This window comes from Populus alba, chromosome 17 (assembly GCF_005239225.2).
Source record: "Populus alba chromosome 17, ASM523922v2, whole genome shotgun sequence".
Taxonomy (NCBI): Eukaryota; Viridiplantae; Streptophyta; class Magnoliopsida; order Malpighiales; family Salicaceae; genus Populus; species Populus alba.
In genome coordinates this window covers 14,653,177-14,678,742 of record NC_133300.1, presented here as the reverse complement: position 1 = coordinate 14,678,742, position 25,566 = coordinate 14,653,177, and the positions used below count along the sequence as shown (strand labels likewise).

Sequence of the window (25,566 nt, the reverse complement as noted above, 5' to 3'; positions counted from 1 at the left end):
CACTCTACAACCACTTAAATGTAATTTTAAACCCTCCATTAGAAACTTCCATTAATTTGATCATATGTGATTAAATATCAAAAATAAATGGTAATAGATCAATATATATATATATATATATATATATATATATATTAAACATAATAAACAAACATCAAAATAATTTAGAAATATATCAAAACAGATATAATAGTTTTTAAATTAAAACTTAGTGCCAACATCAAAAGAATTAGAGGAAATAACATTTCTGTGTGTCGTTCTAGTTAATGCTTGAAATTATAATATCGATTGCTTTTCAAAGTATTTTTTTATTTAGAAATGCATCAAAATAATAATATCTTTTTATTTATAAAATTTATTTTTGACATCAGTACATTAAACGATCTAAAATAATAAAAAAAAATTAATTTAAAATAAAACAATTCAAGAATTTTCAAAAATGTTTTTTTAAAGAAACAAACTATGTTATATTTATTGTTTATCTTAGATTTTTTTTTTAGATTAACGTAAGTATCCAGGCCAGCTTTTACGTATCTTGACTAATTTCATGGGCCCTGAAGTTATCGACTATGTAAGTTTCTAGTGATCCTGATATTTGTGAAATTCAAACTAGTAATATCTAGAAAATAAATTTAAGATCTGACTAGTTTGAACTGCATCTCTCAAAACTAATAAATTTATATTAGAATTTATTCATACAAGTGACAACATATTAACCATCCTTTATTCAAATCAACTAATGACACCGGATCCACAAGGTAAAATTAAATGAGTAATTTTTTTATTTATTTAAAAGAACCTGAATGAGGGGGTTCAACGTAAGCCAAACACAGAATCGGTGGTTCAGACGGCATGCAAAAGGTGAAATGACTTGATTTTGTTGTTTTCGCCGAAGAAAATGAAGAAGAGGACTAACGAATGCAACGGACAAAACTGTCGGGGCCCGGGTAGATTTTTATCGCCAGCGTTTGATGAGATAGGCTTCAACACTTAAACCTTGTCCTTGTCCTTGCTGACCTATTTGCTCACTTGTTTTGTACGGGCGCTCATTTCTCCCTATATATATATATATATATATATATATATGCTGGCAGCTTTTCCACGCCATGCGCAAGGGAATTTTTCAAAATTAATTTTGTTATAATTAAAATAGATATTTGCAAGAAAGATAAATATTTTGAATTTTGTAATAAAATATATTTTATTAGGAGAATTTTCATTACCTTATTAATGCATTTTTTATATATAAAAAAAATTATCTTTTTATTATTAGCATGCTTTTTAAATAGAAAAATTAAAGACCATTTAAATAAATGTTCATAAAAATTCCATTTCTTTGAATTAAAGATGAAAAATGTATTTATTTTTTATTTAATTTTTTTTACTAGAATCAATAATTTTAAAATAGAAAATTATCATGGTTCAAAAACTAATGTTCAATAAAAAACAAATCAAAACTAGATGATTTATACGCAATGAAAGGAGAAAATAAAACAACAATAAATCTAAAACAATATGTAAATAAATTAAAATAAAATAAATATCTTATTCTCATGAGAATATGTTTTCTAAATTTTACGTTCATAAAATAATTATTAGTATTATAAAGATAAATAATAAATTTATTTAAAAACTATGACAAGATTGAGTTTAAATATTTATTTTAATAATTCTATTTATGGGGAATTAAATTTAAAATTAAAAAAGATTAAAAATTTTTGAAGGACAGTATAAAAAGAGACTAGACATTGGTTTTAGGAAGATTGACTCGCGCGCTTGGCTAAAAATTGAAGTTAACGTATCAAACTATAATATTAAGCTCGCACACGTAACCCTTTATTTAAAATAAAAATAAATGGTCAATAATTTTTTTTAATAAAATAAACGACATGTCATCTATATATACAAACAACTTGTCATTATCTGATTCAAATTTCCAATCATCTTCCATGGTTCTAAAGTTAGTGTTTGAATTTTTAGACCTTAAAACTCATTTTAAATTTACTTTGCACTTAAAAAAAACATGCTAGTAACCCAAATTAAATCTATTTTAATCCAAAACCATAAAATCAATTAAAAAACTAAAAAATTTAAACGGAATAAAAAATTATTAAGTTTTGAAATACTTTTTTCAGCAACATAAGAGCTTCCAACCACCTGCATCTCTCTCTCTCTCTCTCTCTATATATATATATATATATATATATATATATATATAGATGGGGGTGGGGGGTTTGATAACGTGTCCTGACGTATAGCGTATCTCGTTATAGACATCGCTTTACACCTGCTTCTTCCTGTTTTTTTAACTGGCTATTAAAACCGCGCAGCTACTCTCCCACGGTGTTATTTCTTATGGTAGTAAATGCAAGTCGCTGTCATTGTACTCTTGAAGACACCATTACACCGTCCGCGCTACACGAAAATTCAATTCCTTTTTATTTAAATTTAAATTTTTTATATCAATATTAAAAATAATTTTTTTAAAAAAAAAAAATATTATTTTTATAAAAAAAAAAAAAAACAACTACTAATATACTCTAAAACACCTTATAAAAAATATATATTTAAAATTTTTTATAAATCTACAAATAAACTAATTATATATTTAAAAGTTATATTAATTTTTTATATATTTTTTTGATATATTTCAATTAATTCTATAAACTGAAATATATTTAGAAACAATATATGTATGAATCATTTAAGAGTTTTTTTATATATATATTTAGAAATCATGCATATAATATTTAATTATGCACGTATTATTTGTTATGTATAAAAATATATCAACTATCTAACTTCTACTATGTACTGTTTGGGAGTACGTATGTGTAGGATGAATCCAGAGCTGCCATGGAAGGGTCTGTGTCAAGAAAAAGAAAATGTCAAGATTTCAATAAAGTTTGCTCTTTTAAGATGCTTTAAGCAATGACCATGAGGAACCATCATATGCGTTGTCTATTCTCACAGGGAGATCAGCAGCTCAGTGAAATGAAATTGTTAGAAAAGGAGTTCATAATCATAGAGAAACAAATTAAGTCTTCCAGAACTTCTTGCATGCCTCTTGGATGTAATCAAGCAATTACATATATAGTAGGTGTCCCTTTATGAGCAGCCAAGAACACAAATTTCAAAGCATCCACCCTGGAATGAACCCATGAACTTGCTGGGCGGCATGTGTTACAGTACTTATCTGGTCTGAACCACCAGAATTATAGCTGTTTTCACAATATGAATAAACAGAAAGGAGATTAGGACTGCTGTCGAATTAATGAATCAATATTCTGGAAACAGGCCTAGTCTAGTTGATCTGAGTACACATCAGATGAAAGGAATTGAGGTATCTTGAGATGTTTGAATGTTTACCCAATTTGCAAAGTGGGATTGCATTCTAAATGCTGGAATAGCCCCTGAGACTGTGCATGCTGATGGCCATAGGACATGCTTTGCTGATCATCACCTTCCCATGGTGGTCGGAGGTTATTTCTTGCACTGATTTCATCCAGCTGCCAAACATTAGAAAACAGCAGGCAAACCACATTAGCTGACAAACATGAGTGTATCAGCAAATTAGTATGTTTAGAAAGAACGTATACAGAATTTATTGTGCTATAGAATTGAATTTGTTGCAAAATACGAGAAAATGGAGTCTGCTAGCCAACATTTTACTACAGGGAAAAAATGAAGACAAGGAGAGTGAGAACAAAGAAAAACAGGAAACTACTGATTCTTTAAGAAGTAAATATTAAGACTGTATTAGGCGTGCTACACATGGTTTTTTTTTTTTACTTTTTCCCACTTTTAGAATGTAAGAAGAAATACTTGTAGCTTTTGAAAACATTCATGAAATGATGAACAATGCTATTTCTTAATCATGAGAATGGTTTTAAGGATCTCTGTAGATGGATTCTTTATAATATCCTGATTAGCATGAGAGATACAGGGCCTTTAAGAAAATATAAGAATAACTCCTGACAACCTTGCAGAAAACAAATTTCTATATACCTGGGGCTAACAAGTCACCACCAACAAGTCTAGCCTCTCATACAGTATAAAATCAATTTGGATATAACAAGGTGAAATATTACCTTTATTGTCAAAGCTCTGTTTGCTTCCAGCAACATATGTTCCTGTACTCAAAATACTTTTCAGTTAGCATTGGAAGTAACATAAAGTGAGTTGCACTTATTATAAACTAACTGTCACTTTCATATACCTTATTTTGAAGATCACCAAGTTGGTCGAGCATATACTGGGTCTGCAAAGTGGCATGGAATGGTAATAATATCAACAAACACAATGTAGAAGAGCTAGTATTTTCTTTTCAGCAAATAAACATCAAGAAACAAGATACACAAAGCACTATGAACTCTCCATGGTTTTCTCAAAAGATAAGATCAGCAGGATCTTAGCTCTCATAGTCTATCATTTTCTACAGTAAACTCACAGCCGATTGTAATTGCAGAACTATATGGGAGGATTCTATCAGCCCGTCCTAGCAGGAGCTGCAGAATCAAGGAACCATTGATCTTTCCTAACAAAGACGGGAACATCAAATTCACTACTATACAGCTAGAACAGGCGGCACAAACAAATGGTTGAAAGAAAGATAGCCATTTTACGCCTATCTTAAGGCCGTAAAGGAAAACCAGGAAACGACAGGAAAGAAATAGCAAAAGAAAGCTATAACTCAAAAATAACTGAATTAAGAAGAAAAAAAATCCTAATACAAGAATTAGTTCTGTCGCTAGAACACCTTGTTGCATCTATCTTCCAAGTACCCTTGTCTTGATTTGTAGTCCATGAAATTTTAACATCATAGAACATTAATGCTAGTAATTAATTGATACCCAGAAAACCATCTTAATGTGAAATATGAAGTTGATTTTTCCTTGATGATAGAAAGAAAAATATAACAATAAAAATTTAGATTACCTTAGTTGACCGAACTTGCTTCAATGACGACTCTAAATGACGCTCGAGCTGCTCGAGCTCTTTTGTATTCAGAGGTCCGAGGTCCTCTCCAAGAAGGTTCCTGCAGTACAAAAGGAAATTTATCAAGGATAAGAAATCTGCATATATTTGATAACAAGGCAGCGTTCACTAAACTTTTACAGTTTGGCAAGAAACTTCAGCTTTAACCACATCTCCAGGTGCATGCATGGCGCAACTGAATAACTTAAAAAGTAAAAGTTGCTAAATAATATCTCCCGGATGCTTGTTATTGTGGTTACCTCTGAGTTCTTTGTAGGGTCTCAAATTTTGCTTTCACTTTCAGGTACTCCCTGTAGCTGCTCTGCAATCATAAACCCAAGTCATATGAAACTACAAACCAAGAATTATAACTGAAGTTATTAATTCTAACGCAAGTCATCTCATACATGAACAAAACATGATATGTCTCAGGCTTGGTTAGAAAACCATAGCACCCATGAAGTCAGATATTAAGTAAAGCATAATGAACACTTAATCGTAATTCTTCTTCCTTTCTTAATTAATGTACCTAACCTTTTTATATATTTTGGGAACAACAGCATAACCTTTCACCATCCATATAATCGAATCATTTTCTATATTGAATGAGCAGTCTCTTTCATTTGTGCCCGTTATGGCACGATAACCCAACTAAATTGTTGCACAAGTTTTTGAAGGATTTTCAAAATTTTAAAAGACTTGAATCTCCTTAAAAGAAAGCAAGATATACATGCTTCAAATTGATTTGTACTGAGCCAATGTAATTCAACTGATATTCTTCCTAGAGAGGTCCTACAGTTAAAACCTTCCTTTTACAACCAAAAGAACTATAAAACACTAATATATAATTAATAAAATAGACCAGGAAAAAAGGAACGAACACCTCGACTCCTAGTCAAAAGAACATTCAAGCCTATTTGATTTGGCAAAGCCTTAAAAAACTGAAACAACAGGCAGACTTTCTCTTTAACTCGTTTCTGATACAAAAATCCAAATAAATCTTCGTGTGGGTGGTGCATTCTCTCTATAAAAGGTAAAGCCTAAAGCTCTACATATATACCTTTTGGCCAATAAAATTCCCACCTGAAAATAATGAGAAAATACTATTCACTTTTGTTTTTTTTAATTTCTTTCAACACATCATACACTTTGTATAGATGAGTATTTATAGCTAAGAAATTTTTTTAACTTTAGAGTTCATTAAATTTTGTAATTTACCTATGTAAATAATGAGAGCACAACCTGATGCATTTAGTTTTGTGTGACCGTATGTTCAAAGTAGTCAAAGAGCAAAATTCTAAGTAAAACCTCTCATTTAATATCGAAATGTTTCAACGAATTTTGTAAGATTATGAGAGAAGAATAATGAATACTCTATACTTCATCTAAAAATTGCATTACACTGTAGTCATCTACATTGCTGTAAAAAGAATACAACTAAGCTTACCTCGAGCTCCTTGGCTGGTTTGTTGACTTCTTCTGCCCCATAGCTGCACTTCTGATACCTTTCCAGGGTCTTGAGCATGCTGTAAAAGGAAAAGGCATGAAATAAGTCTAACCAAACCACAGTCTGATTATTGGAAAATCAGATATGCAAAAATGAAATTTGTTATCGATTTTCATAAAACAAGAACATTATATATTTATATTAATCAGGAGCTTACGCAAGAGGGTGTTTAGTGGTAACTGTTAAGCAAACATTCGTAATCTAACCATAACAATGACAGTGAAGCCTTGTATAAAAAATAAAAGTCCTGTTTCAGCATCGATCTGGAAACCACAAATATGTTTTTTTGCTCTCTTAATTTAAAATCTTGAATAAATATATAATTTTGCCTTAACTATACTACTAGAAATAAGCCATAACCCCTTTTTTTCTATGACCTGATTGATTTCCTCAAGAGATCGAGAGGTACATTAAATTATAAGATCTGGTGATATTTTATCCATCCAATCATAGTGCAAGAATTTCTCCATGCCCTTCTACGCTGTGGAGCAAATGAATGAATGTTCATATATATTGACCTCAAGATTTACATTTCTTTCTTTCCATCCCCATGATATATTCCATGAATGTGACAAATGTCAACCCTCGATCTACCACGAGAAGAGGCCTGGTTTAACCTACATATAATGGTATTGATGCATGTAGGGAGTAATCCATATGAGTACTGTCTACTGTATCATAAATATAGGGTTTTCTTATGTATAAATATTTCGGGACAAACCTATGAACGTAATTTTATATAACATATTTTTTCAATATGGTACTCTTGTATAAAAAAATTAATTTATGCAAGGATTTAATTGAAAAAACATATATTTATTTAAAGTTACATGGTGAATTCCCTCGATATTTCTAAACTTAGTGTACTCATCGAACAATTTCAAAACTGATTCAGCGGTCTAAAATGGAAGACCAATTCGGTTGATGAGTAAAATACTGGTTAAACCAGGATTCGAAGTTACAAAGTTTGATTGCTTTACGAATTATTTTTTTTTTTTCCCATTTACAGCCTCCAAATCTCTTGAGATGTGATCTTTAAGCTCTAAAAAAGTAAAATCAACTAAGTTTGAACCCTTTTTTTTTATTTCAAATTTCCCCTAAAAATTTTATAATTCTCAATTTTGGTATTTAAGCCATCATGTCTCGAACTCCCATACACAGTTCTGGTTCTACTCCACAACTACGTCTTTCCAAATCAAGCATTAGGCCATGTTTTAAACATGAAAACAAAGTGACTTCTATCGTTTTTTTCTCTGTCTCTTCTTTTTCCTTTTTTTTTTTTTTTTTTTACCGGTGCATTAATTTTCTTTGTAATTATATCTAAGAGGGCATTTGTTTTGGATACGTGGAAATATTTTATGTTGAAAAATAATTTACGTGAAAAATATGTAAATAGTGATTTTAATGATAATAATATATTATGATAATGAAGTAGTGATTATAACAGTTAATGAATTTAGATGGTGGCGGTGGCGGTAATGGAGTGGAGTGGTGCTGATGGGCGGGGTTGCGGATACAGTGACATTGGTGAGTGGATTATTGTTTATAAATTTGTTTATGAAACTTCACATGCAAGTTGAAATATTTTTTAATCAATAAATTAAATTTAGAAATTAAGTATAAAATATTTAAGTTAATGGAATTTTTTTGAAAAATATGTTTTGAAAAAAAATTGATATAAAAATTTAAAAATATATACGCTATTAATATCTCTTAATCTAATGTTAAGTTGTTTAAGACAATCCTATTCAACTTTACCTCTTAATCTATAACATTATTTACCGGTACTTACATTTGACTTTCGTTATTATTTTTAGTTTTCATTTTAAGAAATAAAGATAATATGTTTATATGTGGTCGTGTAGTAGTTTTGAGGGGGGATTCATCAAAACAAGTTTTTTTTTTTTTTTTTTTTTTAAATGTGATGATATCCTAAAAAGTCTAGTTTGGGGGCAACAATTATGTCTTAGATAATCGATTAATCTCTTAGTTCTGACAATTTGATCTATTGTCCCTAGCCAAAGTGGTTAGAGACGGTGCCTGATACCTACAAAAGGTTTTCTTTTGTGAATTTAAGGATTATTTGATAATTAAGTTAGTGATTTTTTAAGAGAAAATGCAAAATATTACAAAGAAATACTTTGAAAATAAATATGCAGTAGAAAATGAAGATTTTGAACTTTTTTATGAACTTGATAACTCTCCGAAAATTAAGTCAGTGATTTTGTTTAAGAAAATATGCAATAGAGAATCGAGATTCCAAACCTTTTGTTTAAATTATTAATAATTTATTTATAACCCATGAATCTTTTTATAAAGTAGAGGGGCTAAAGTGTGTTATTGCCCTAATAATATTAAAAAGAAAAAAAATATTTGACATATGTATTAATGTTGATGAAAAATATCATTAACAGAGAAAATATCCTTAACACATGTATTAATATGGATGAAAATATGGTGGGTTCTTAATGGACTTTTACACATTATCTCTTACACATTAATAATATTGATGAAAATATAAACGATTCTTAGAGAACTTTTATATACCTAATGGGTATAGAGCGTAGGATTCAAAATGTAGTTTTGCCTAAAAAGATGGATATTTCTTGTGATTGAGGCTAATATATAGAGGGTGGGTTCTTTTCTTAGTTGTGCCCAAATGAGGTTGGGTTTTATGAGAGTTATTTGGGTTCTTAAATCTGGTTTTATCAGTAGTTTTCCAAGTGTTTGTGATATTTATATACAAAAACTTGTAAAATTACTTAGTTCGATGGGTTAAAACTTATTTATTTTGAAAAGTGTGGTAGTGTTTTTAAAAACAAATAACCCCTAAATCCTTGAGGGTATGATAAATTTATAATAAATGCTATGGAATTAGAAGGGCTATTGGCTTATAAATCAATAAGAAATATGCATACTCAATAGTGGAGATTGTGTTTTCTTTTTATTAATATTATTGATTAACAGAAGCATTTCACTAAATTTGAACATAGTGATTGTAACTAGTTTCTGAATTTGGATTTATAAAATTTATATATGAAATTTGTATAAATTTTATGCACCGAGTCTTAGGGTGTTTTCATTGTAGTGGATGCATTAACTTTGTATTTTATTTCCCATCTTCTCCTTTCCCATTTTCTTTCCAAAGCTTTTATATGTCCATGTTCTAAATATGTGAATTTTGGATACTAAAAAGAATCTACTCCTTGAGATGATCAAGCCAAATAGCAAACATACTACAATCGATGATATTGATTACATTTTTATTTCACACATTGATTAACTTCTATGATTGATAATTGGGAAGAGGGTAATTAAGTTTGCTGTTATGTTAACTATCGCCAGTTATGAAAGTTTGAAATCTATTTGCCCTAGAGCTGGAGTTATAAGACAAAAACCCTAGCAAATGTCAGTTTTATACACGTAGAAGTTAATTAACAGCAACAAACACATGCATGTTTGCACTCAAAGATTGCAAGATTAATGATTGAAACACTCAAGAAGCTACAATGGATTGCTAATAAATGGCACTACATTAATCCAACCTCGAAATATTATGATTTTAACCAAAGTTTTCTTTTCAAGACAAAAACAAATGAAAAATTAATTGATTAATAATCCCAATAAAAGTATTAAAATACCCAAAACTCATGCTGTCAAGAGGATGTTTGGATCATTGGTGTAGTTATTTTTTTAAATATATTTAAATAATATTTTTTAAAAAATATATATTTTTCATATCAAAATCATTTAAAAATTTAAAAAAAAATCATTTTTTTTTATAAAACCCCGAATCCCCCGAACATTTCTCAAATCAATCATTCATTTGTTTTTTAGTTTAATTAATAATTAACCACAGTTTCTTTATTGAAACAAGTGCCTACGTGGATTTCTGTAAGAACCATGTAACAAGGGAGAAGTGCTTTTTATACCTAGCAGATAACAGTTGAATATGGCCAAGTAATTATAGGGCTTTTCACAGCTCGCAGCTCTCTCAAACGAATCCGAATTGTCTCATGGGTAAGAACAGGTTCCCAGGATAATCTACTTAACTTCATTTATTAGCATTTTTCAATCCAAACTTTTTCTCACAAAAAAAAAAAAAAAGAAGTTAAAAACCAAACTCAAAAGAACTGCCAGCTGCTGGATATATCAATTTCTTTTGTTCTTTTTTTTTTTTTCAACTTGGGGGAATGAGAAAAAAGAATCAGTAACGAAGTATTTTATCAAGGAATTTCAAGCTTCTTGAGAGGAAAAAACAACAACAACAACAACAAGAATTTTGTGCTACTAACGAATCTTTTTTCAAATAAATACTTAATCAGTTAGGTACTCTCTATAGCTCACCAAGAAGCAAACATCAAGATTTCGATGGTGAACAACAAAAAGACTTCAAATTTGATTCGGATCCCATGAAGAAACTATTGCAGAGAGCAGATCAAACAAAAATATAATTGATTTGAGCATCACAAGGATTATAACAAAAGTAAACAAAGAGTTAAGGAAAACAACAAGAAAATTTCACAAAATAACACACTTAACCAAGTTCTTAACCGAAGTTACCATCAAAATTAAAAAGTGACCATTCCAATAGTCCCCAGAAAAAGTAAATGCTCAAAATTTGTTAGATAGAGAAAGATATAAAGAAGCTTGCTTTGTGGGACAAGAATCACACGAAATAGCATGTCCATGAACAAATCAAGATAGCTAATAAACGGATCCAACATATAATGAATCAAAAACAAAAAGGAAGAATGCATTAAAGATGGAGGTGAGAAGGAAAGGGAAAAAGGGTCATACTTAGATGTGCTACAAAACTCAAATAGCTTGCCACGGTTGGAGAAGATGATGAGAGCAACCTCAGCATCACAAAGTACAGATAGCTCGTAAGCTTTCTTCAACAACCCATTTCTTCTCTTCGCAAACGTCACCTGCCTGTTTATCTTGTTCTCTATCCTCTTCAGCTCCACTCTACCTCTCCCCATACTCCTTAAATATTATTACAATCCATAAAAAAAAAAAAAAAAATCAGAAACCCTTCTTTCTTTGAAATTAATACATATATCTAAGTTTATGATATATTTACTTGTTATGTGTACTAGCTAGAGCAGTCTTTCGTTTTCTTTTGAGTTTTTATTTTCCTCGTTTCTTGTTCTCCTCTTAAGAACAAGGAGGTGATTATTGCCTTTAAGAATCAGAATCCGGATTATAACAAAAAAAATTGTGAAAAAACAAGAGAAAGTTGGATATTTTGAAGAAACCCTAGAGAGAGAGAAACACCCACCAATAATAGAGAACTACAGAGTTTGTAGAGAGAGAGAGTTATGTTTCAAGAATTGCTTTGGTTGTCTTCTCTTCTCTTTCTATATATATATATATAAGGTTTTCTGTAGAAATTAAATGCAGCTTAGGGTTAATTATTTGTTTTTCTAGATCTCTTTTAATACCATAATTAAATGCTTGTTTGTCTACGTAGTTAGCTTTGTTTTTTTATATATTTATACTTTTTACGTAATTAATTACAGTTTAGTACGCAGACAAACACGTACTAAGCATCTTCTAATTAGTATATGATCATTCACATCATTAAATTAGAAACCATAAAAATAATTCATGTCTGCAGAGTTTTATCTGTACGCCACCGTCTCAACCATTCTGCGGCGTTATTGAGATTGAGGATAAGGTATGGTTGAAAAGTGTGGTAATGGTTATTTTTTAAAGTGTTTTTTAAAATAAAATTATATTAATATATTATTATTTTTAATTTTTAAAAATAATTTTTGATATCAGTATATTAAAATAATATAAAAATATATAAAAAAATAAATTAAAATAAATAATAATCTTTTTAAAAAAAATTTAATCCAACGGTAATGTAGAAGGTGTGAGTGGAAATGGATCGGCGGTCTTTTCATACGGAAAAACAAAATTATTTTATGGGTATCAGGTTGTCATTTCCAGTTGTGTTCATACGTCATCTTTCTTAAAATGGATCTTAACGTGTTGGTTTACTATTGGTGGAAGTTCTTGATTTGACTTTGACTCTAACGAGGTTGTTCGATTACAGCGTTGCTATTTGGGCCGTTGATAATTCAGTAAACTGAATTTCCTTTTTACATACATTAAATTCAATTAAGAATATATCCTGAAGAAAATTAATTGGAGTATATACAGAGTGAAAAGTTAAAATTTTAATTAATTAATTTTAATGAGTCCTTAATATCCTTTAAAAAAATTAATTTTAATTAATGCATAAAATAATCTAAAAATAAAGAAAATAATATGGTAATAATGGCAATATATAGCTTAAAACACCAACAAATAGAAGTTTCTTGCTACTTGAGACTTAATTCGTTTCTTTTACTACCATCACCAACATAAAACATAAATTCTACTCAAATACTATGTAGACAAACCATTAAAAAAGCACGGTAAATAGAGATTTTGCTAAGATAAAATAATCTTTGCTTTGAGTTGTCACACCAGTTGAAGAGGTGTTCAAATTTATTTATTTATTAAGAGAATAAAAGGATTTTCTTGTGTTTGTTCATGAAAGGTTATCGTGATGAAATGGTGAAATGGTGGGTATAAGTTGATGAAAATGTGAGAGATCCTTTGGATTGAGCACACTTGGTGTTATGTAGGAAAAGAGACCTAGAGATTGAAAGGTCAAGTTTGGAGTAATTTTATGATGTTTCGGAAGTAATTAGCGATAGCTTATTAGTTATTTCATATGGCTCACTTTTAAGAAATAATTAGATACAATTTGATGAGAAAAATCCTAAAAAAAAATATATTATTATCATTTTTTATGGGTCATAGAGTTTATTCTATCTCCTACATGTGTATCTTTTTCTTCAAAATGAGTCGTAGAGAGTGACTAATAGGATGTTATTAATTACTTTCTATGCACTATAAAATTTCCCATCAACTTTGGATATTTCCTTGTTTTTCCTTTTATTTGGTTGGTTTTGCTTATCTAACTAGAAATATAACAAGTTATAGTTTTTTTTATCAATCGAGGGTGATTAAGATTCATTTGATTGCATCTAAAATTAACACCACTCGTGACCAGATTAGCAATCGACTCTAACCACTCACTATAATAAAGAGATTTAAAAAAAAGAGAGCCTTATAAAACAACAGCGTGGTGGCAAAGGGTTTGAGAGCACAGCCTTGAGTTCGAGTAGAAGCCTGGGAATCTGGGCTAAGTGCGCTTTCCGGACAAATCCAAAAAAAAAAAAAGTTTTGGTTAAGTTCGTTGTATGAGATTTCTCAAGCATGCTAGAGGAGGATGTACACCCAATCTATTAAGTCGATCCAGATTTGAACACAATTCAATAATTGCATCTAAAGTTATGAGTTCTTGTTATGAAATTAGTTGTTTGGCACAACCAAACCTCTTTTAGGGCTTGGCTTGGTTTCACTTGTCTATAAATAAGTTTATTAGACTTTCTACATAGTCCAATTATGTGAAGTTAAGGACGAACTATATATTTAGAACCATTAGAATTATCTACATCATATTATGAGTAGATTACTATGATAAAATATTTTATAAGACTTTATGTTGAGAATGTTTTTTAATAAATGAAATAAGTTTAAAAATATAATGTAAAATATTTTACATTGATTAATTTTTTTAAAAATATGTAATGAAAAACCAACATAATTTTTTTTTAAAAAAAATTAATATAAAATATTAAAAAAAAATATTCATGTTTGTTAACAAGTTAAGTGTCAAGAGATGAAGTGTTAAAGATGTTAGGTCGAAGGATGAAATGTTTAGTGGTTGATAGACATGTAAAAGCTATATGTAATTATGGGATCCAATAAATTTAAAATCAAAGTTTAAATTAAATATAATAAAAGATAATATATAATATATATCGGCAGACCATTTATTATTTGAAGAAAACAAGAAAAAAAAATAAAAACCCTCAAATGGCTCTACCAAAATTCTCATCCCTAGGATTTATGGCCTAACTCATCCAACGGTTGATCAGTAATCTTTTTTTTTTTTGGTATAGTAATTAGCAACAAAAAAAGTTATGCAGTTGTGGATCACCATCCCTGGATCAAATTTGAACAGACAGCAATAAAGATAAACACAAACGTAGGATATGGTCCAAAAGTAGTGGCAAGCAATGTATACCACATCCAATAAGTATGACGATGACATCAGAACAAGTTCATTATTTTTTTTTGTATTTTAAAAAAAAAATATTTTTTTAAATTTAAATTTAACTTTTTATATTTTCACATCATTTTGATATGCTGATATTAAAATTAAAATTTAAAAAATAATAATAAAATATTATTATAATATATTTTTAAATAAAAAATATTTTAAAAAATAAATGATATAATAATACTAAACAGGCTCTTTTAGTAATTCCACTTGCTTCTAAGATTTCCTGATTCATTATAATATATACTCCAAGAAATAGTAAAGTTTAATTATATGTTATCATTTTGGGTGATAACCGTATACATATAAAGTTTAATTATATATAAAAAAAACCCCTTGTTTCCTACTCCACAAAATCTTTATAATGAAGAGCAAAGCAAATTCACTTGTTTGATTTGATAGCTTCATATATTAAGCATAGTAATTGATGCATTCATGGTACATTTCCACTCCTTCCCGTGTGAAATTAAGGCAGATTGGGATGGAATTGGACCATATAATTAGAACTAGAGTCTCCCTTGTCTGAAACCAAGAAAACCCAGATAAAATTATGACAAGATCCCCACATTGAGGTTATGGAGAAACCTGAACAATGATTTTGCTAGGTTTTGTGGATTAGAGTAGGCAGACATACATTGGAAAGAAGAGTTTTTTTGTTGAGTTTCCACTAGCATATGTCTTGACATAAATTTGAAAGCACATGCTTGTTCATGTAGTCAAAGCATGAATATGTGCTTTTGGTAAAGATTGCAGTTCATGCAATGATGCTTTCCTGACTTAGCTAGATGCCATCAAAACACAAACTTACCTGCCAACTACATATTTAAAGTCACATTTGCTTTGAATGTCTTCTGGTCTTTATTTAGATGCCAAAGGTTTGCATGCGAGGAATCCTCTAACAAGGGCAAGCAATTTACGCGTAAATCTTTTTTGTTCAAAAAACCATCTCAATCCAATAGCTTAAACTGTCAAGGTGCACAGGTCCTAAGATATGATTTATATTATTCTCTAACATTTTTATTGCAAAATTTATGATTACTAGTAATGTAAAGGTGTTTGGAATTTGCAGTACAACACAGCAGCTTTGCATAAAGAAAACCGAGTTGAAGCTTGAGGAAGTCAAACCCACAAACCTACTACATTCAACTCACAACAGGCTACACGGCATCTTTCTAGGCAAGTATATATCACTTCCTTGTTAGGAGGTGGTCCATTGATCCAAAAGAAGCCATGTAGGGCTAGTTGAAACACCAGGTATAATTCAAGACCATCACACAAGAGGGGATATACATGAAAATGGAAAGCAAGTTGAAATATCATGAAAGTAGGAAACGTGATTAGCTTGAGGGTTATGGCATGCTCATGGACCATCATCTCTCCCCTCAAGAACATATATTTTTCATAATCTAATCCACAATCAGTCAGAATCTGACAGATATGATAAGAGACTTGAGGAAATTAAACTTATTGTAATTTGGAGCAATATGTAATTAAGCTGATTGTGCTTTGGAGCAATCAGGGCAGCAAAACCGACCTCTAGCTTGGCATTTAGAACATCTAATGGTCTTCACCTTTGAGTCGCCACCAAGTGACTCGTACATATCATCTATGAAGGTAAAACTCAATGCTCCACCTTCTTTGACTAAGCCAGTTCCTTTACATCCTGAGCATGCTATCATCCTTAGATCACCGCATCTCTTGCACATCCCCAGAGAACTGCATATTCAAGGAGTTGCACACACAACAAGTAAGAAGTGGAATTACATTGAACGATACATAATTCCTAAAATTGTGTCAGCTCAGCTATGAATGTTATGCATTTTCCACTATGGACCTAAATCTGATTGAATATTATTGCACAGAAGGATGCCAGTATGCCACCTACCAGGATGCAAAAGTAAAGTAAAAAAAAAATCAATTAGCCATCCACCAACATTCAGTTAACAATGGAGAAGTGAAGATTTTCAAGAACTTCTACCCTCAATGCTTGAGCCCTGTTTTCTGTGTTCATATGCATGCTGCATTGCGTGTGTGTGTTACTTATGCAACAGAACACACACAGCAAGCGGATAGAAGTTCTATCTGCAAAGATAAATTTTAGCCCCTTCATTTCTACCACTGTCCTATGTGATTCAGATCACCGCCAAATTCATGGGGCAGGTTCTGTTTTATCAAGCAGAACCACTTCTCTTGTTTCAAAACAAGTAGCACAATCTTTTTTAATTTGTGAATGGTTTGCATAATAAAAAACCTTGTAGCATTTATAGACATTATATTGCACTTTGACTAGGTTGTACTTCCTGGTTCTCAAACGGTGAGGCAATGTCCCCCAAGGTTCTGTAATACAAGAAGGCCTGGAACAAAGCAAAGTGGTTACAACAAGAGAGAAAGAATACGAGGATATGTACATTGCCATAATTGAAATTTCCAAGTCCATAACTGCGAGAACATGCATCCTACCATCTTAAGAAAACTAACAGACAGAACTGTAGGTGGTGATATTGGAAATCATTTAAATGGCCATATGCACAAATAAAGTCACAATTGCATCTGGGATGATACAGTGAATTTTCTTTTCAGGGTTGCCAACGTCTGATTCTCTACATTAATCGCTAGTTCAAATTGCTATTAAACATACTTGATAACCACTAGAAAAGAATAGAACCACGAAAACATCTTGACTGTAACAACATTGGGAATGGAACCTCTCCTCAAATAAAAGTAAGAATTATAAAGAAGAGTTATGAAAACCTCCAGTTGAGTTGATCCTATAACTGCAAAGACCAAAATAGGATAACAGAACTAAGCTAGAACATAGTTGCAATCCAAGCTCCTCTTGACCTAATACATAAAACATGGATATAAAAGCTCGAGCCAGCATTGTTCATTTACCAATCTACAATGGACAAGACCAATCTCTACATTAAGTAAAAATTAAGGTACTTGACAATGCCGAATAAAGCACCAAAGAAAGAAGTAGAAAAAATCTTCAAGCTAGGAAAAACAAGACTTCAACATCTTGAATTTTCCTCACAGTCAAGGTCCCATCTTTCTTGCACGACTCTAGATCCTATTTTCCATGTTAAGTTGTAAGTGCAACAAAATATGTCCCATAAGATACTAGCTGTAAAATTATGTTAAGAACTTAATCTTTGCTGATTTTTAGCAAGTAGACAATAGCTACTCTCCAGAACTTTTTTCTTCTCAATCTTCCATTGCATACTCACCAATTGATGCAGTGACCCAAGTTTCATTTTACTCAGACTAATTAGACAATACACAAAGAAAACAAAATGGGAACAACTATAAACCTATCAAAACTCAAAAACAGAGAAAAACAGCATCATTGTACAAACAAATTTTCCAAGCTTGTAGCAATCAAAGGTAACAATTCAAAGAAATGGTAAGCAACTATAATAAACCAGAAACAGTAGCAAAGGAAGACATTTTTGTTTACCTTCTTTGTGAAGCAGAGATGAAAGAGTCAATCTTTGGGGCAGAAATGGTTGCACATAAAAGCAAAGCTCCAACACCATAACCTGCTACTTCACTTGCTGTTAAGTTATTCATCTCCTCCTCTTCTTCTGTCGCTCACACAGTACTTCCTTTCTACTCTAATATGTTCAATTCCTCTCCCACCACAAAAAATATATCGGATATCATTTATTACATAGTTTATTAAAATAAAATATTCTGACCTGGAGTACAAATGGCCTATTAGCTCAGTTGGTTAGAGCGTCGTGCTAATAACGCGAAGGTCGCAGGTTCGAAACCTGCATGGGCCACCCATTAATTATTAATTTTGTTTGTATTTTTTTATTTGGATTCGGGCGAGCCCATGGAAAGCCCACACTTTTGCCCATTTATCTTGGGACTTGTCCCTATAATCTTTATTTTCTTTTGTGTTTAAAAAATACAGCTATTATTTTTTATCTTAATATTATATATTATATTTTTATCATCGTTACATATTTTCATCAATTAGTGTCACTAACACAGTCAGGAATCGAAAATTTTCATGTGCTCACATTATTTTCTCGTTATTTTTTACTTCTTTAATTTATTCCCCGAGCTTAGCCTAAATTAAAGAAAAAAAAAAAAAGGAAAAAAAAACTATCATTGCATCATATTAATCCCTATCATTCTTGTTCTTCGGTTATTCAAGTGTTTTTACTTTTATTTTCTCCTAAGTCATAGATATATTATTTTTTAATATATTTTTTTATTATCTCATATATTTATTATTAAAAAAAAAATTATTCGTTTCTTTTTGGCGCGACTAATACTAGATGATAAGTATAATCAAACGAAAATAAAAAATGGATACGATGATATAATCAAATTAAGGAAGAATAAGAACATTATTTATTTGAGGTGTCCCCAATCTATGGAACAAGTAGTGTTATCTGCTTATCTCACTAGATCCATTTTCGATTTGATTTTTTCCAGAGTTTTTGAGCATGCAATTACAACTCCTACATAGTCTATAATAATTTGAGCCTATGGATGATCATCTACGTTCCAGAAGCCACCCCATAGTCTATAATAATCCTCTACCACAGAATCTGCACAAGATACAACATCTTGAGACATCACAGGCAAGCATTGATCCTCCAAAGTGGGGTACATCATCTCTGGTACTGCTTCATGCATCTTTTCATGAGCAATGGTGTTGACCATTTTCATGTCACCAGCTTCTAGCGGCTGCTGCTGCTGCAGGTGTTGCTGGTGTTCCTCTTCCTGTTTGAGGATCTGAGCTTCTCGATCTCTTTTCTTGTTTCTGAGAGGATTTCTCTTTCTTTTTGGAATGTGTTCTCCAGTAGTTCTTTATCTCATTGTCTGTTCTTCCAGGCAAGTATCTAGCAATAGTTGAGCACCTAGATAGATATGTATGAAATATTAACACCAGTTTACAAAGAACGAAGACAGACAGGAAAAAGAAAAGGAAATTATGATATTATAAACGGTGAGATCAACTGCATTACTTGTTTCCCAGGAGAGCATGCAGTTCTATGATGATTCCTTCCTCTTGAGGTGTTATTTGGCCTCTCTTAAGTCCAGGCCTAAGGTAATTCACCCACCTCAGCCTGCAGCTCTTACCACTCCTGTTCAAACCTGGTAAGAAAATCAATCATAAGTAATCAAAGCTAAGCACTAAAACTATCAACGAGAAAATTACTCTTGGAAACCAATCAATGCATGCGCAAGTTAACATGTAATATCACAAGCAGAAAGCATGATCAATATCTGCTATATAATGAATGATAAATTCTAAATTATATATATATATATATATATATATATATATATATATATATCCTACCCAAAATTTAGAGAGTATATATTTTCTTTTTATCTGTAATCTGTATCTCCCTTGATAATGTTGACTGTGACTGCCTTTGCCACCTCAAGCTAGCAAGAGAGCTTACCTGGGCACCTAGAAACAGAACTCCATCTCCCCTCGCCATGCAAGCTCACGTATTCAATAAGCAATCTATCCTCTTCAGGAGTCCAAGGACCTTTCCTCCACCCTTTCTCGGGAATTCCCCAACCCATCCTTGCTACCGTGTTGCTTTAAACTGTTGTATATGTTGTCTCCAATTTGCACGACACAAATGAACACGGGCTTCCCCTATGTATACCCCCCTCAATCAGACATGCAGCTTGAATCCTTAAAGTTATTTTACATGTTACAGTGATGATCTCATAAGCACAAATATCTTTCTCCATTATTTTTGCTTCAGGCGATGCAATCATGTCTTCCCTCCTATAATCGGAATCCAAGTGTTTCTATAGACTTACCAGCTCACTATCGCTTACCCAATCAGCAGGGCACAGTTGTCTTCACTAATCTTTGCTGCCGTACTGTATATCATCAACATAAATCCAGCCTTCAACATCATTGATTCCTTGTCTTAATTAATTCAAGATAGAAAGCTTGTTGTCTAGGATAATGAGATTGTAGACAGCATGATCTAGATTTAGCCAAAAAAGAAAGTAAGTGGGTTGCTGTTATTTCCTCGAAAGCATCTTGTGCTCCAATGCCAGTGCACCATCTGTTGACATAAACTATCCTTAAATCCATGCCTTAGAAATTGTTTAATGTTAATGAAGTATATTTTATTAGCTAATGAAGCTTCTAGGATGCCATATAATTAAGGTGATGGGGTATTTAAATATGCCCAAAAGTACAGTCGCCATAGATGAGTCACCTAAGCTATATCTGCCTCTGGGATGACTACAGGAAGCATTTTTACAGAGTGTTAGGGCATAAATAATTGGTTAGACTTAATATTTTATGTGGTAAATGCCTAGTTATAGATTGATGGTTAAGAGAAATTATTTCATTAATTAATATAGAGGTACGTACGAAAGCGACATTTATACAGTATTCGAGATCTTGTTAAAGAACGTGAAGATCATGTCATGCTAAGCAAGCTTTGATTTCCTATAGCTAGTGCGAATCGGAAGTGGAAAGCATGGTCTTGGTGTTAAATTCTTTGAACACAACCTCTCCATATTACGACCAAAGTACCTACTTTTCTTTGACACAAAGTGAAACCATCCATGTGTTTCATAATGATTTGAAGAAAGCCAAGTTTGAACTCCGAAACTACTATTAAATTTAATAGTTTTATTCATATAAATTTATGTTGATATTTACCTATATAATTTATCAATACATATATTATTGACGAGTTCATGATAGGAACAGTTGAAAAAACTCTTATAGATAATTTAAGATTACTTAATAATAAATATACCGATAGAATTGTAGATGGATAAAGCATGTTAAAAAAATTACTCACTTTATTCTGTTGATATTTCTATTTGTAAATTTAACATGCCACATATGTAATGTTATTGGTCCAAATTTGATAAAAAAAAAAATTTTAAAAAATTAAATGGCTAGGGATTAAATGAAAAATAAAATTCAATTAGAAATAATCAATGTAATTAAAATAATTACAATTAAAAAAAAAAGAACTGAATCAAAAGGAAAAAGAAATTAAAGGGTTGTTATAATTGTTTTGCATGGTCAACACACAATCTGAAGGGAAAAAAAAAAACCGAATTAACACCAAACCAAACTGAGCCACCATATATGCATCATTTAGAGAAAAAACAAACACTGAGACAAATCAAATTATGCGGTAAAAACACTATTAAAACCATTGCAGTCAACCTCATGTACCAATTGAAAATAGTAAAGTGGCTAACACATACTAGGCATGCGTCATCATTTTTTTTTATTATTTGTTTGAAAATAGGGGTAATGAAGTAATTAAATTGTTCATAATTAAATGCAATTACTATAAGGTTTCTATATCAAAATTCTAGTTTTTAATTTTTAAAGTAAATACATTAATTATACTGAAAAAAAAAGATATTATTATCTTCAAACAAATAAAAAATAATAAATTGACATCGTAGAAAAATCATTTTACCCCTAATACAATCTCTTCCGATTTTTTAGCAAAGAATAATTCAATTGTTATGAATTATAACTTAGAATCCACCGTTATCAAGAACATGTATAAAAGAAATATCTACAGTAGTTTTCCACGGGTCTAGGATTGTTATTCAAAAGGCAAAGATGTTAGGTAAGTTTTCGTCCTTTTTCAAAGTTAAAAAATCTAATAAATTAGTAGTGATTGGCCTCCAAAGGGTATAGCTCGAAAACTGGTACACCTAATATTAATGATGAACAGTTTATTTAAGAGTATTGTTATTATTATTTTTTTATATTATTTTTTATAAATTATTTTTTAGATTAATGTATCAAAATGATTTAAAATATATATAAAAAATAATTTTTAATTAATTTTTTTAAAACATACAAGTTGACCCGTGTTTTCAAATGAGCTCCAAGAGAAATATTTGAGTTTGTGGTTGATATTATTTTATAAAGTATTTTTTATTTAAAAATATATATTTTATTTTTTAAAAAATATTTTTAATATTAATAATTTAAAAATATAAAAAATTAATTTAAAATAAAAATAATTAAAAATATATCTAAAATAAAACAAGAATTAGTTGTGATCGTTTAATAAGAGAAACCATTTGAAAGTATGGTTGCAGTTGTTTTTTAAAGTATTTTTCATGTTAAAATACATTAAAATAATTTTTTTTTTATTTTTAAAAAAATTATTTTTAAAACCAACCATCTAAAATATATAAAAATATTAAATTTTAAAAAAAATAAAAATTTAAATCTTTTAAAAATTCAGATTTGTCCGCGTTTACAGACATGCTGAAAATTCCATACTGTTAGGTTAGGGTCACATCCTGGAACAAAGTCTTCGTCAAGAACCCCGAAAACTCCGACCCAAGAGAATTAATTACGTTTCCTGGGGGAAAAAACTGGTCAGTTTGTCACTAACCTGTGAACGTTGGACACCAAGATTTGTCCTTTCCTCTCTATATAAAGAAGAATAAAGTGGAAACAGAGGCAGGCAACTTCCTCCGCCGTGTTGGAAAGGAAAGGGAGGCTGATTTACTGGAAGCTTCCGGTATGGGAGAGGCGGGAATGACTCTAAAAGAACTTAGAAGAGTCTTTCCGAGTCCTCCCATACCGCAGATTTCCAGTAGTTCCTCCCTTTACTTATCTTCACTACTCCAGCAGCTCTGGATCACCAAGATCTATCGTCCGGTGAGGTAGATCTTGTCAAGTCTGATGCTTTGCTCATATCGTACATGGCCAGATCTCTAATTAGCTATGGTTCTCCTAACCTGTAATTTTATGTTATCTATTTTTTTCTGACCATGGTTTATTTATTTATTTATATATTGTTTTGAGAATTTTACTGTGATTTGAAGGGATACGATCTGTCGATTCTCTGCAGAAGTTCTCCAGTTTGTTCTTGGCAACAGTAGCATGAAGGAGTTGCTCGCTTCCTCATGGGAGAATCCCTTTGCTAGAGTTTGCAGAGAGTCTTGTATACTGAAAATTAATGATTTTAATTGCCTTTCTTCTTTCAATTCTTTGAAAAATTAAAAAAAAAAATTATTTTGATGCTGTGGTCTTCACGTCTAATTTGAACATCAATCTTTTCAAGAACAAAAATAAGTAGATATAATATTAGTCTCTGAAGACAAGGAAGATTTGAGAAACTTCAGGTGAAGATTCACTAAGATGGTTTTCTAACAAATCAAGGCAGCTAATAAGAAATTTCGAACGCCGAAAATGCCTTCATGGCAGAATGTTTTGTTTTTAATATTAGTATTTTAAAATCATTAAAAATATATGAAAAAAATATTAATCTAAAACTAAAAAAAAAAAATCAAAACTTTTAAAACATGAGCTTGGTTGCACAAGTTTATCATCTGATGATTCATGTTTGTATCAAAGCCTTCAAGCATCACAGTAGTAAAACATGAGTTCATGAACATGAATCTTAAGTTATTTTTAAATTATAAATCCAGGAGCTCATATGCACAATCAGCATCCATGTCAGGACTTCATATAGTTATTTTGAGACTATGATAAGTGTTATTTCAAAGAAGTCTTGCATTTGATAAAAAAAAATAAAGACATGTTTTCGTTCAAAATAATACATGAATAAAAAATAAATTTTTGACTGAAAATGCATTTTTTACTCTATAATATAAATCTCTTAAATTGTTACAAATATTTATTTTAATTTATATAATATTAAAATTTTTAACATGGCCTCACGGCATTTCATGAAAAAAAAACACTATTTTTATGTGGAAGTGTGGTTGTGTTGTTTTTTAAGTGTTTTTCACCTAGAAATATATTAAAATAATATATTTTTATTTTTTAAAAAAAATTATTTTTGAAATTGAGGTATTAAAATAATCTAAAAATATTAATTTGAAGTAAAGAAAAAAATAAAAATTTTTAATGTTTTCCAAAGTTTTTTAAAATATAAAACTAAATAGAACAAGAAGTAGTGTGTTGGAGTTAGCAATGATGTTTAAATTCATTTGGAATTTACTTTAAAATAAGTTTAAAAAAATAATCTACCCACACATATTAAATAAAGTTATTTTTATTACATTTTGTTCCCCATTCTTTGAGAAACTTATAGTTTGATCCCTAAAGTTAAAAGTAATTATTCAATCGGGTCCATTTGAATAGAATAGGGGCATGTAATTGAATGAACAAACATTTCCAGCGATTCAAGTCTGATTATCTAAAATCATTTCCATGTTGGGTAGACCATGCTTATTGACCACATCACTTTGATTTTGAATGCACAAACTATCATTCTGACCACAACTTAGTATTATTGGAAATAAAATTAGCAACAATAGGCAAGTTTTTCAAAATCACAACAACAAATATATTTTATTGGGCAGACCGGCCTAATATTTAAGAAGCGCTAAAAAAAGAAAAAAGAAAAAAAAAGAAAAAGAAAAAAAGGAACCCTACTAAGGAAAAGCTGCCACAATAATATTGTATCAATTCAAACAAATTTAAATCATTATTATTGAATCTAGTTTTGCGTAATAGGTCAATCCAACTTAGGGGTATTTATTTTTGGCTTGGTTCAATTTTTAATACAAAAAAGTAATTCAGAACTTTTTTTTTTTATAAAAACCAAAATTTTCAAGTCAGTTTAAATCAATTTCGGTTCAGTTCGATGTTCTTAGAACAAAAACCGGTTCGAACTAGTTTCGCTTAATTTTTCTGGTTTTGCTTGGTTTTTTCTTGTTTTTTTTCGGTTTGAGCTCGGTTCAGTTTTTTTGATTTCAGGCTTATAAAACCGAAACCAAACCAAATCGATTCGAGTTTTTTTAAATTCTAATCAGTTTTTTGGGTTTTTTTTTGCGATTTAGTTTTTTTTGCTAACTCCTAATCCAACTTATCTATGTTTTGGTACAAATTGGGTGTAAAAAAAAGAGAGTTAGACTTGGTTGG

At 30.5% G+C, this 25,566-nt stretch overlaps 2 protein-coding genes, 1 non-coding gene and 1 pseudogene across 3 annotated transcripts; 1 reads left to right on the top strand and 3 right to left on the bottom strand.

Moving 5' to 3' along the window:
- Positions 1–3,133: 3,133 nt before the first annotated feature.
- On the bottom strand, positions 3,134–11,469 carry LOC118042709 (agamous-like MADS-box protein MADS2). Its single transcript, XM_035050428.1, has 8 exons — positions 11,285–11,469; positions 6,425–6,503; positions 5,238–5,299; positions 4,939–5,038; positions 4,220–4,261; positions 4,092–4,133; positions 3,370–3,509; positions 3,134–3,221 (listed from the first exon to the last, which is right to left on the bottom strand). Exons 1-8 carry the CDS (start codon positions 11,467–11,469, stop codon positions 3,134–3,136), a joined length of 738 nt encoding a protein of 245 aa, XP_034906319.1.
- Positions 11,470–15,962: 4,493 nt separating this feature from the next.
- Positions 15,963–18,320, bottom strand: LOC118042708 (uncharacterized). Its single transcript, XM_035050426.2, has 2 exons — positions 18,133–18,320; positions 15,963–16,391 (listed from the first exon to the last, which is right to left on the bottom strand). Exons 1-2 carry the CDS (start codon positions 18,243–18,245, stop codon positions 16,166–16,168), a joined length of 339 nt encoding a protein of 112 aa, XP_034906317.1. The 5' UTR covers positions 18,246–18,320; the 3' UTR covers positions 15,963–16,165.
- Positions 18,321–18,386: 66 nt separating this feature from the next.
- TRNAI-AAU (transfer RNA isoleucine (anticodon AAU)) lies at positions 18,387–18,460 on the top strand. The gene has a single exon. It is a non-coding gene; the product is annotated as a tRNA-Ile (tRNA).
- A 715-nt stretch (positions 18,461–19,175) lies between these two features.
- Positions 19,176–20,231, bottom strand: LOC118042742 (uncharacterized; annotated as a pseudogene).
- Between the last annotated feature and the right edge of the window lie 5,335 nt (positions 20,232–25,566).